Source organism: Sapajus apella, unplaced genomic scaffold, assembly GCF_009761245.1.
Source record: "Sapajus apella isolate SASKATOON/1434 unplaced genomic scaffold, GSC_monkey_1.0 scaffold3, whole genome shotgun sequence".
NCBI lineage: Eukaryota > Metazoa > Chordata > Mammalia > Primates > Cebidae > Sapajus > Sapajus apella.
Genome location: NW_022436943.1, coordinates 30,733,037 through 30,747,183, shown reverse-complemented (window position 1 = coordinate 30,747,183; position 14,147 = coordinate 30,733,037). Strand labels below are relative to the sequence as shown.

General features: G+C 36.4%; 1 protein-coding gene across 5 annotated transcripts in view; it reads right to left on the bottom strand.

Moving 5' to 3' along the window:
• Positions 1 to 14,147, bottom strand: part of OXR1 (oxidation resistance 1) — a 479,029-nt gene that overhangs the window by 229,280 nt on the left and 235,602 nt on the right. For all 5 annotated transcript variants that reach the window (XM_032246219.1, XM_032246253.1, XM_032246229.1 and 2 more), the window contains one exon: positions 5,703 to 5,899. In XM_032246219.1, coding sequence (XP_032102110.1) covers positions 5,703 to 5,899 — 197 coding nt within the window. The remainder of the gene's footprint in view (positions 1 to 5,702; positions 5,900 to 14,147) is intronic.

The window sequence follows — 14,147 nt, the reverse complement described above, 5'->3', positions numbered from 1 at the left end:
AGAGCATTTACGTGGCATACGTAATAAAAGAGGACTTTTAAAAAATAAACATAAAAGTTGTAATTATCTCTCTCACTGTTCTCTACAGCAGGTACTCCAATCTTTCTCTTATGCCCTACAGAAGAATCTTCTAGCCATATACTTATGGTGAGGGGTAAACACCATGTTGTGGCACTTAAGATCCTTCACTCTGGAATTATATTGAACTGGTTCTGGATCCTATCTCGGCTATTTTGGATAACTGTGACCTTAGACAAATCTCCTAACCTCTCTGGGCTTCTGATTTTCATGAAAGGGAGGCTATTACCTTGTACACTGAGCTTTATATAGTGAGATAATGTGTATAAATTGCTTAAAGATACTGGCACACAGTAAATATTAAGCTCTTCCTCCAAATGAATTCTGAGTAGATTCCCTCCTCTCCTCCTCCACTGCAAAGGACAAGATTCATAACCCTTTCTATCATCTCTGCCCTCTACAGTTATTTAGCACTTAACTGTGTGCCTCACACTGCACTAAATGCTGGGATTAATGGGACTGCAGGCACCATTCCTTCCTCATAAGAATTGAGAAACAGTATGGAAACAGACATGCCAACACAAGAAAACAGGAGGCACAGAGAAGTGCAGATGCCAGGGGAGCTCAGAAGCAAAAAGAGAGGAGGGCGGTGAGAGTGTCTTGCTCTACAGAGCCCATAAAGGGCCTCTGAGCATCTATACAATCTGAGGAGATTTCTCCATCTTGTGGAGAAATTCCAGCGCATTTTCAGTCTCCCCTGGCCCCTGCTGCCCCCTCCTTCATTAAACATCACCCCTCCCCAACCTCCATGGCATTTAGGGCATTCTGTGCTGTATTATATTTTGCTTACTGGTGTGCTCATTTCAACTAGGCACTCTCTTCCCCAATACATAGGATTGCTGCCTTGAAAGCAGGGCTCTCTGCTTCGTTTTTCTATCTGTTCTGAGCAGCATCTTCTATGAGGCCTTCATACAGCAAGGACTGATCAGCGACTAATCAGCATTTGGTGTTTCACTGAATGATTCTGCTAGGGGGCATATTCATTCGAGAGTTGCCCTATTACCTAACTGTCCAGTGAAAATCCTCCGTATAGAAAGACATTAGAAGCTTTTACTAAGAGTTGCAGAAGCTGGACAGAGTTATATGAACTCCAGCTGCAGTTCCCTGAAGTGAGGAATCAATATCACATAGAACTGTACAGGTATACCTTAGGGAGCTATGTACACGCTTGGATCCTAGGTGCATAGTTTCTTTACAACTTCCATGCTTATTTAAAATATTTTTCAGAAGTCCTTATACATTGTTCTTTGAATTAAGGGTAGTGAAATAAACTGATTATCACAAATATCTGAGTCTGCTATTTGGCTTCATTATCTATCATTAAGTAGGGGCTGTGGTTTTGAAGGATATATGTTTCTTATTCACATTGTCAAACTCAGTTGGTTTTATCTAACAGACAACAATTAGAGTAGTAAAAATCCCACTCCATTTTCTTCTATTTACCCATTAGTGCTAGTCCACTAAGTTAATGTTTCTGTTTTATTCTAACTCTAATTAACAATTATATTTTTAAAATAATAATGGAAGTTTAAGTATCTGAAGGGCTTCAAATATCAAGTCTAGCGATTTTTCAAACTGCAGGTCATAAGCCATTCATGGACTATGAAATAAATTTAGTGAGGTGAGACTGTATTTTAAAAATGAAATAGAATAGATTATAAGTAATCCAAATAGCAATGGAAATGCTTTTAAGAAATTTCATTTGAGCTATAGCGATATTTGCACATATATATATATCAGGTGGTGCTGTAAAATGTGTTCTGTTTAGCAGAACTCTGAAATGGTCACCAAGACCTCCTACCCCTCTGGTGTACATACCTGCATAACTCCAGGGTCTGGAATTTATGATGGATTTTATTCCTGTGATTAGCTTGTGTGGCCCTTAAGACAGAAAAATTATCTGAGTGCTCCTGACTCAATAACATGAACCCTTTAAGAGTAGAGAACGTTCTTGGTTGGTTGAGCAGAGGATCCAAATGATATAGATTTGATGTGAAGTTATTTGCTTGAAGGTGCAGGGGGTCACATGACAAGAAAAGCAAGCGGCCCCTAGGAGCTGAGAGTGGTCCCTGGCTGACAGCCAGCAAGGAAATGGGTAGCTCAGCCCTACAACTGCAAGGGATTGAATTCTCCCAACAATGAGAATGAGCTTAGAAGCAATTTTTCCCCTGGTTGAAACTCCAGATGAAAACACAACCCAGCTAGCAACTTGATTTTAGCCTTCAGACACACTGAGCAGAGAACCCAGTCATACCATGTGGACTGACCTACAGAGCAGTGAGTTAATAAATAGGTGTTATTTTAAATTGCTAATGTTGTGGTAGTTTGTTTCACAACAAAAGAAAACTTATACAGTATTTTCTATGGTCAGCTGTGATAATAAAAAGAGAGTAAGATGAAAAACAACTCCAAAAGACAGGATTTGGTTTATCTCTTTCATTGTACACATGTAAGAATTCAGGTCAAATGATTGTAAATAACTTGTGCCAGATTACACAGTTAGTGAGGGAAGCAGGGCAGAAAACGCTCTTTCCTGAACCACAGCTGGACATGGTGATTACTTTCCTTTTATCTGAAGATTCATATACTTCATATCAATAGTCACTAGCTTTCCCCTACTTATTCTAAATCAATGGAATTTTATTATACAGTCATCCCTCCATATCTGTAGGCTCTGCATCTGTGGACTCAACTGACCACTGATTGAAAATATTCCAGAGTAAAAACAATAAACAGTAACAATGCAACAATATAAAACAATACTGACTAAAAATATAGTATAATAACTATTTCTATAGCTTTTACATTGTATTAGATATTATAAGTAACCTAAAGATGATTTTAATTATACAGAAGGATATGAATAGGTTATATGCATATACTATGCCATTTTATATCAGGAACTTGGGCATTGCAGATTTTTGGTATCTGTGAGGGTCTGGAACCAATCCCTTCCACTCCCTGAACAATAAAGAATAACTGTACTTCTAAGAAAAAAACTCTAGAAAAGCTACTGCAGCCACTAAAAGACCCTTCAATGGCTATAACATTTTTTCTAGTTATTTATTTTCTATTTGAAAATTCTTTAAGCTTTAAAATTATTGCTTGAATCTATATAGTAAATATAGTATAAAACTTCATTGCTAAATTTAAATATACTTTTCTTGGCCACAAGAGGGCTCCTAGAGTTTTCCAGGAGTGTAAACCCTAAACTGAGATATTGAAAAGTACCTTTCAATGAATGAGCATATTGGCTGGTAGATGGGTTCGTTGGCAAGACTTCCTCCAGTGAGATTTTCTGGGACTTGTGGTAAAAATATCACTCCACTATATTATCCATAAAAACTCCTCCAGACTATTTTTGCACAGAGGAGATGGCAACCTTTGAGAGTCACAGAAGGCTGATTCTGCTGGGTCACAAGAGAAGGTGGATTTCATTTGCAGAGCCTACTATCTACAGCTCATCACCCCATATTTAAATGATCTATGGCTCTATCCTCATCTATAAAAATAGAGTGTAACATCTACCTGTCCGAGTTGTTATGAGGGTGAATCGAGGATAGAACCCAGTAGCTTAAATTGCCTCTGGCATATGAAATTATCAACAAATGAAAATTTTTATTGTTGTGTATTACCAACACTTTTACTAAGAGACATTGAAGTAGATTTGTTTTGTAAAGGGAACTTTCAATACAGGTGATTACAGGGTTGCTAATATGTCAGTCTTGAAAATAATGTTTCCAGGTCCAAATTACTAGAAGAGTTATACAGATACAGTACATTTAACAGTTCAGATGTCTCTTTTAACACAGTAGACATGCCACTCACATTAATTATGAATCAAATTGTTACCAATTCATTAGTGAAGAATTCATGAGTGGTGGCATTATTTAAAATAACTCATCGTTCATCTTTCTGCAATCCACCCCTTTTGAGACTTCTATTTTCTAGGCTTAGCCTGTCATTCATGGTGGCCAAGCCGTTCGGTATCTCTCCCTTTTTTTCTAGTTTTTAAGGAGCATTGAGTTTGTAGGATAAGCTTTATCTGTTGAAGGAAAAATACTATGTCTTTTTAGCCAGTTAATAAGTCAGAAAAGTAATAGAAGGTGGCAGACATATTGCAGAGGAGGAGAATATTGGTAATTGGAGAGAGTTACATGGATTTTGTGAGCTTTTCTAGTCAATTGATTTAAAGAACTGAGCTATCAAAGTTTTAAAAATGGGAACATGTGCCTGTCTACACTGTCTTTTACCAATTCTCATTACCTGACTATGGACAGTCTCATTGACACCATGCTTATTGCCTTTTGGAAAATAAGACTTGAACATCTAAATCTGGTAAAGAAAGCCTGAGAATGAATATATAAGAAGAGGACATAAAATGGGGGAAAGAGAAAGCATGGTTTTAGCAGCCAAATTCTGAAATAAGGCTAAGCCTACATGGACACATTTCTTCTGCTTAAAGGAAGGGATTTCACCCAAAGACATTGGAAAATGACTTGACAAAGTCACACAGGAAATTGGTGTAGGAATTAGAACTAGAAATCTGGTCTCCTGATGATCATTTCTAGGAATGTTTACTAAAGTATCAGAGAAAAAGATTTCAATCATCTTAAAACAAACATTCTCATACTAGGGTGGTAAGGATGGTTAATTTTAAGAAAACAGGCCCTCCTTGATGTAACACTCATTAACCCATTAAGCCACAGTTTCTACTATTACAGCTCTTGGATGTGACCAAATATCTCCAAATTGAAGTAGTATGCAAGGCCAAAACAGCCCTCCCCTTTTTAGGTGGATTTGTCTCTCCTACTCATCATTCTTTCCCATATATGAGATGTTTAGTAAACTTTAGTCTCAAATAAACTTAAGACACTAAAAACTGCTATTGTTCATTACAAATCAAGGCCAAAAACATGCTGGGCTAATATGGTACACAAATGTTGATAATTTGATTTGTTTGGACTGATGGCCTGCAACTCTCTGATTAAATGTTAAACTACAAAATTACGGGACATTATTATATCTGGGGAAATAATATAATACCTGCAAAACCCAAACCATATCCTATTACTCTTTCCTATGAAGGGCCTGGATGCCATTCAATCTTTTCAAAGCAAAGCAATGTGCAGGGCCAAAATAGACACACAAGGAAATCTATCCTCTCTCAGAACGTAATAACTTTACTTTCCTAGTGGCTTTGTTGGTTACAGGCTGACATCAACCACAGTCTTAACAACCTGACAGAACAGGGTCAGAGACCTGGGAGCCTGAACGGAAAATGAAAAGAATAAAAACAAAAGACAAGAAAGGCACTGGCTGAACAATGGCTAAAATGAAAATAGTAGCACATAAGGTTAAAAATCGAAAAACCTAAGGTATACATATGTATATTTACCCCTCTTAGGTTAGGATATAGAAAGCCTTCAAACCTGCTTTTATTTAACTTTGCTGAAAGTTTTCAGTAGTTTTCCATCTTTCTGTTCAGACCACATAAGAAAATATCCAAATAAACCATCAGAAAATTCATATGATTTATAACAAGGAGCCATTTAACAAAACAGACCCAGAGACACTCAATATAGATTTCATCTATTCACTTGCATAAAACATCTGGTGCTCACCAATGGTGTAGAACCTCTTCAGTTCACTCCTTCTGGATGGATGTTTCTGAGTATTTGCTGCATTGTTCTGCTCTTCTTCAATGATGGGGGTCTTGGGTGCAGGGGGCTTACCGGCTTGTGGAGTTTGCTTTCCTGCACCAGCCAAAGGGTTGAACCCTGGAGCATTAATATCCACCGACTGGGACTTTTTCTTCAACCTACAAGTAAAGAAGACCACATGCTGTGAATCCTGATTCTAGAGACACATTTGTTCCATGTTTATCATAACTTTTTTCAACAACTGAGTTATATTTAGCCTTGAGATAGAACCATGTCTATTCAGAAATGATACACATTCCCTACAGTATTTTTTTTCTAATTCTACAAATATTTTTGAAACTAGTAGGAAAAATACCTTCTGCCTAATCATTTTGAAAGATTTCAATAAAATATAAGGTGATAAAGAGCTTTTATTTTTCTAATAATGGACTAAAATGTAGTGCCAAAGATAAGCATTTGACTATAGTATTTAGTTCTGAAAGAAATTTTTTAATACTACAGTGAAACACTAGCTAAAAATAAATGTTAATTATAAAAAGAATAATAAAGTCATTATTTTCAAACCAGAGGCTGCCAGTGTTTTTCTGCTTAATCTATAACAGCATCTTAGCTATAAAAATTATAGAACTCATGTTATTTTACTATTCATTCTTAATAACAAAACATGTGCTGCTCACTTCTACATTTTAGAGAGCTAATATAAGGCCCAACATGGAAAGCAAAAAGCTATCCATTAAATATTTCCCTGCTCATGCATATTTCCTTTGGCATAAAAATCATTATAAATGATGTTGAGTTAACTTCAAACATTTCAAGCTACACAACTAATGTAATTAAACCCTAAGGCCAATTTACTATTGGCCCTTGGTACTTCTAGAGGTCATGTTTCAACTCTTAATTCCCTATAAACAAGATGGTGGCAATTTTCTTTATTATTTCTGTTAACCACACCTGAGCACTTGGAATTTCCTAAAAGTTTCATACTTCTTCACGCCTTCAAACTTTATTTGGGCTTTTTTAGTACATTGGCTTCCCTTTTCTGCCTTACTGGCAGACCCTGTTCATGCCTATCAGACATAGCTTCAATGTGACCTCTGGGAAGCTTCCCATGACATGGACCTTGGTAGCCTCACACCATTCAGCATAGAAGGTTATTCATAATTAACCCACAATTAGTTTCTATTGAACTTAATTTTCCAGAGGAAAAGCTTTATAAATAGAATACAATCTATCAGTAGTAAGGGAGTCATTAATGAAAGCAATGTTTACTAAATTTTAGTCATTTAATTATGACCTATATGGTTTCTACCTTATCCATATATTACCTATATTATCTTATCCACGAAAATGGATTCAAGTAACTCAAGATGGCAGCAAATGTATTTTAAAGTGTTTAACAGCACTAGTCATGAGGAATACACATTAAAACTATACTGCACTCATACCACACCCCCCACAGTGGCTAAAATGTAAGAGGCTTGATACAAAGTACAATGATGGATGAGAGGCAATTGGAATTCAGCTGCCCTGCTGGTAGTGGTGCACACTGCTAAGGCTACTTTGGAAAAATGTCTGGAAATACCTACTAAAGTTTAAGGCATGCAGTTTTATGTGTTCACCAAAAGATGCAAACAAGAATGTTCATGTCAGCACAACTTGTAATACACAAAAATTGAAAAAACTCAAATGTCTATCAACAATAGAATGGAATTTTATACAGCAATGAAAATGCATGAACTACATGTATTAGAACCAACATGAATGATTTCCATAAAATAGTTTTGAGCAAAAAAGCCAGACGTAAAAGAGTACATACCCTGTGATTCTACATATATAAAGTCCAAACACAAGGAGTGCTGTCTATGATATTTAAATGGTAGGTTAAACATTGGGGAGTTATCACATTGAAGCCAACATGAAGGGGTTTCTTGGATTCTGGTAACGTTTTGTTTCCTGATCTGGGCACTGGGTACCAGGATGTATTTACTTAGTGAAAATTTAACCATCTATGATATTTGGATTTTTCTGGGTATATATTATACTTCAATAAAACATTTTCATGAGAAATTGCCTTTTTACATTACGGTAATTGCCTTTTATCTGCAGGGGATATGTTTCAAAACTTCCAGTGGATTCTTGAAACCACAGATAGTAACAAGCCCTATACAGTACATACTATGTTTTTTCAATACATGCATACCTATGATAAAGTTTAATTTATAAATTAGGCACAGTAAGAGATTAACAGTAACACAGAACAACTATAACAATACACTGTAATAAAAGTTATATGAATGAGGTCTCTCTTTTTCTCTCTTAAAATGTCATATTATACTGTATTGCAGGTAACTGAAACTGTAGAAAACAAAACTGTGGATAAGGGAGGACTATGGTATTCATTTGCAATGAAGATTATATATCGCGGCAATGGCTGCTTGCCACAAAAAGGTGACATTTAAAACAAATAGAGTGAAGCTCTTGTCATTCCAGCCTCCTAAAAACTGACTCCTAAAAACTGACAGAGTGAAATCTCATGAAATCTAACTAATTTATAAATACAACTTTTCCCACTGGGAATGGCTGTTTTCCCTGTCCAGTGCCCTACTTCTCATGAGCTGAAATGAACTGTTCATTCATTCCTGGAATGGCTATTCTCCACCCCATACTGTTCTGGGCACCAGGGATACACGGTGAACAACACAGGCAAAACACTTACTGTCCTAGAGCCCCTTACGGAGTGAGACAGGTGATACGTAAACAAGCCAATATATAACATATCAGGTGGCAAAAAGTGCAGTGGTACAGTGGATTAAATTCAAGCACAGTAAAGGACATAGGTAATGAAGGTATGCATTTGTGCTGCTATATATGGGACAGCCAAGTAGGGCTTGTGGACCATCGGACTTTTGAGAAGAGATTGAAGGAAGGAGCCATGATTATAACTGAGGGAGCAGCATTTCAGGAAAAAGAGATATATATGTTATGTTAGCAGAGAAGCAAGGCCACAGTGGCTGGAGCAGAGAAAGGGAGGGGGTAAGAAGCTGGAGATGAAGTCAAACAAGGTGGTGCTGGGGGCAGGGGAGTGAGGCCAGATCATATAGAGCTTTAAGGCTGTTAAATGAGGCCAAGGGAGGATTTGAGCAAAGGAGTAATCATCACGTGGTAAAAGAATCACTCTGAGCTGCTTTGTGGAAACTAGGTTGAAAGCTGTATCTGACAGTTAAGCAAGCTGGAGTCCTTCAAGGAGTAGTCACCCAAAATCACCTATGGCGCCATATACTTGAGGAAACATGGATTTACACTGTACAGCTTTATCTACCTTTTCCTAATGCCTTGTTCATCCCAGTAACACCATTCTTATCTTAGGTGTTTGTAGACTAGAGCTAAAACTACAGAAGTACTATATGTACTTAAGAGGGCATTAAAATTAATTTAAAAAAACAGGTTAAGAAATAAGCTGCATGTATACACAATGGAATACTACTGAACTTGAAAAAAGGATCCTGTTATTTGCATAACATGAATGAACCTGGAACACATTAAAAGAAATAAGCCAGGCACAGAAAAACAAATACCATTATATGGAATCTAAAATAGTTTAACTCAAAGAAGCAGAGTAGAATGAAGTGTATACGGACTTTATATGGGTATAATGTTGATCAAAGGATATAAATTTTATGAGGAGAAATAAGTTCAAGAGATCTACTATACAACGTGGGTGACTATAGTAAATACCAATGTATTATATTTTGAAAATTGCTATGAGTAGGTTTTAAGTGTTGTTGCCACAAAAATTAAATATGTGAGATAATGCATATGTTAATTAGATTGATTGAGCCATTGCACAGCATACACATATTTCAAAACATCATTTTGTACACTATAAATATATATAATTATAATTTTTAATTAATTAAAAAAATAAATAAATAAAATGTCACCAAGGCAACCAAGTTTATTTAGACTAGCATGGCTTTCCAGGAGAGCACAATTACACACACCATGACTTCAACTGCATTAACAGTATTATGCTGAACCCTAAGAAATCACTAATATTCAGCCACTTTCGGTGTACAAAATGTCAATATTCTATAGTTGATCTTAAAAACTTTATTTCAAAATGAAATTTGAGTTTCAGTATAAAGCAAGTTATTTCGGGGGAAGGCAGTTCAGAGGAGTAGAGATTTAAAGCAAAGGTGTTAAATTTTACAAAAAGCCAGCTGCTCTTTAGTTCTCGGCAATAATTATTATCATTAACAATCATTTACATTTTATAAATATGTTTTACCTCCAGTTCACACAGCAGATTATTTTATCACCAGAAACTGTTTATATTTTACACTGGCTCATTTTAGAATTAATCAGTTACTAAATTAAAGTCTCATGTTGACTTATATGATGGCTAATATTTGATAAAGGGATAGATAGTATAACTGATCATGTTCTACTGGCACTACAAAATGTATAAGCATCTCATTGCCCTTTTTATATTCTCCTTGGAACAAGCAAAGGATGCAGCACTGAGATCCAGATGGCCAAAGACCAATAGAAAATGACACTGTGATTTCCCTTCTTCTTTCACGCCCTCCTCACCAAAAAGTCTTCCTATCCAAGACTCGAAGGGCTTCACATTTTTGTTGTAAGTTTAGAACACTGCTAACAGGTTTTCTGGCTTGCATAAGACAAGACTTCTACTTGCACATTCTTAGAAAGCAGAACTGTGTGGGTAATTCAATTACTGGCTAACAATTCTAAAAATGAGTATTGTGGTTGACAAGAAATTCTGCTAAATGCTACCTTCAATTTCCAAATTTCATGAAAGGGGAAGTCTTTTTAAATTTTTAACAATGGTCTTAATTAAATGTGTTAAACAAATGTAAATATAGCATAATGGAATATGTAGGTGTGCATGAGATAAAGCACCCTATTTGATAATATTTGAAACATTACAAATGAAGACAAAAATAAGCTTTTAGTAGGCACTGTGAGGTTCTTTGTTGAATGTGCTTTGCATTCCCAAAGGAAAATGAGTGCTGAAGCCTTAGATAGAGACTAGGAAATGAAGAAAAGAAGCCAGCCCTCTTGTCATGGCTCCTATAAGCAGACTGTCTGGTTTGTCTTGATTTTTGCATTTTCTTGTCCCTCTGTTTTTGAGGAGAAAAGAACTATCCTATTCCTCTGCATATGTATTCCAGTGCCTTCCTTCAGTATGGTAACAGTGTTGGATGCTTTTCTGAGACTCACTTTCCTAATCTATAAAACGGGCATAAAATATACCCAGAAAGGTTCCAAGAATCAAGTAAATACCATATGTGAAAGTGCCTAGCACAGCACCTACACAGGAAGCTCTCAACAAATGCAAGTTCCAATCACTTTGTAAGAGTATGTAAGATGCTATAATTGTGTTCTGCACCATTCCCAGGGATGCTGAGGAAATGATATCCACTTCTCAGGTTCCTTTCCTCCTCTACCACTTTCAATAAACACCGAGCCTGCAGGGACTGCACTGCATTTTGAAGGAGGCTTGATTCATTCTGGAGTGTGGGTTTTGAGGGAGGAGCGAAGGATAACAACAGAACTAGCTGAATAGGAGTCCCCCATGTGGTATGCAATGTGATATTTCTTTCATGCCAGTCCCCAAATCTTTCAGAAAATAACTAAACCCATCAGATGGATCACTTGAGTGTGTGTGTGTATATATGTGTTATATATATATATATATTAAACCAGTGCAGGTTTGACCTAAGACAGCAAACCCAGGAGCATAGATGAAGACCTAGAGAACCATGACGAAGTAAGGACAAGAAGTGATAATGCAATTTGTGAAGCACTCTTGACTTTCCTACTCCATAAAAGTAGGGTCCAATCCCATTTCAAACAGTTCTCCAAGGAGCAGGAAAGGCCTGGTAGGCTGATGATGAAATCCAAAGTCACAGAAACTAGTGAAAAAAAGAACTGGCAGAAAATATCCAATACCCACCAATTTTAACAGAATGATTCTCACAGTAATTAACTAAATTTTACCTTTGCATAATTTATTTCTATTTTATTAGAAGCATAGGAAATCTTACACTCATTTTCTAAATCACTTCTTGAGTAGGATAAATAAACTTTCTGGCTTAAGTGAATGAACGTATATCCCAATGCCCAGGGCTTGGGCCAACAGTGACTGAATGTGGCTATTACAATGCTCGCTGTGGAAGGTTTCTCCCAAACATCTCGGTCAACTCTCTATTTCGATAGCTTCCGTTGTGGAGAATCTTTCTTCAAGCTTCTTCACTTTTAACCCTTTTAACGATTATTTATCACTTGTCAAACTGTTTTTGTGTTATCTTCCCTTTTCTTCTCACATTTGTGGGGTTTTCACTTTCCAACTATCTCCACCCTTCTGTCATCATCCCCTCACATCATAACCAAGCAATGCTTTTCTTCTTTCCTTGTCTATCATGCTCTGCATAGTTTTGTAATTTTGTCTAAATACTGCATGATACAACTCTACCTTGAGCCTAAACTGCATCATGGTATGACTGAAATGCATAAGAAAAATATGTTTTTATTTAACGGAGTTCTTTACTGGAATCACCTCTCCCATCAAGTGGAATTCAAATTGTGCCTGAATTATAACTAATTGGTTATGTTCCTGAGTTCTCAGTTGTCTGGAAAAAAACAGATCTTCTACTCTCCACTTACTATAATCCTAGGATATTGGTGGTAATAGTAGTGACAGTTGAGAAATCCACTACAGCACAGTGGGAATATTCCCTAGACCTGAGGAATTTAAAGCAGTATAAAATTAGTATATAAAAGTCACAATTTCATATGTTCCACTGTGTACCTTGAGAATAACAGAATCGCATTTAAGACTATGGACCTGGGGATTGGATTATCTGGAACTGAATCCATAATGTGGCATTTACTAGCTGTGTGACCTTAGGCAATTCTCATAACCTTTCCTTGCCTCCATTTTCTCATCTGTAAAATGAGAATATTAATAATATCTATTTGAAAAAGTACTTAGATTTGGCATAAGTATTGTATAAATGTTTGATTTAAAGAAACAAACGTGATTGATCAGTCATTGAGCATTTATAATGTATCAGGTACAAGGCCACATGTTATACATACAATATTTCATTTATTGATCACAACAAACTTATGAGGTAGGTAGCATATGTCCTATTGGTAGAGGCTTAAAGAAAGTAATGGAGCTAGAAGTTAGAAAAGCTGGAATACAACCAAGGCATTTTGAACCAAAGGCCACACTGTGGAATTAGGAGGCAGAGATAAACTTCAGCTCTTACACTTGGGCAAGGACCTGGACTATCTAGGACTTATCTATAATCATGGTATTCATGCTATAGCTGCCTGCTCTACCTAAGAAAGCTATTATAAACATAGAATGTGTTCATTTCTATTAAAGCAGCGTATAAAATTCCACAGAAATCTATATACTAGTAGTAGCTGTACATATTCATACTTGGCCCTATTCATTTGTTGTATAGTCACACGTGTGTGTGTGTGTGTGAGTGTGTGTGTGTGTGTGTGTGTATGTGGTGCATAAATGCATGTGAATGACTGTGCCCCACAGGCCCAACACTTGTAGTCCTTTCCAGTAATTTCCAGCAAGAAGACCATCTGTGGTTTGCACATCTTGTTACTGTTAGGGAAGCTGTCTCTTTGCTTCCTAAAAGAGCTAATGTAAGAATATTATTTAAAGTAGGAAAGCTGCTGAGAATGCAGGTTTTCCAAGTTGGATACTGTGGCTGCTGCAAAAGTCTCAAGTTACTCAAAAATAAGCGTTGGGGAGCAAATGCATAAAGAATTTTCACATTGCAAAATTAAGGGTTTTTGTTACCCCTCCTAGGCAGTCTGACTAAAAATTAGCAGCTAAAAACAAACCATAAAATCAGCAAAACCCAAGCATATTCAGAAGCTCAACCACAGAAGAAATGACAGATTGGAAACTTTGCTTTAAAACAAGAAAACAATCCCTTGGGGCTATAGAATATTCCAATTCTAGCCCACTCAGTAATTGCAGTGGCCATATTAGACTTTGCACTCCTAAACAAGAGGAGTAAGACAGAAAGTCTCATTAATGTGGAATCAGGAATTACACAATTTACTTTTACAATTCTACACCAAACCAAAATGCTTCAACAGAAGTATCCTTTGGGAATTCAAATTGGTTTTGGAATAATTAATGGGATGCCGCAACTAGATCGTTTGTTATAACAAGATATGTTTCTAACCATGTATTCATTCTAAGAAATTTATGCTTTCTTATCTTGGAAATTCAGAGAACAGAAAATTTAAGGATTAAGCCACAGGTGCAATGACATGCAGAAATGGTTTGCTGCAAAACCAAGAAATTCTCTCATTAAATGCAGTTGAATTTAATTCTGTGAA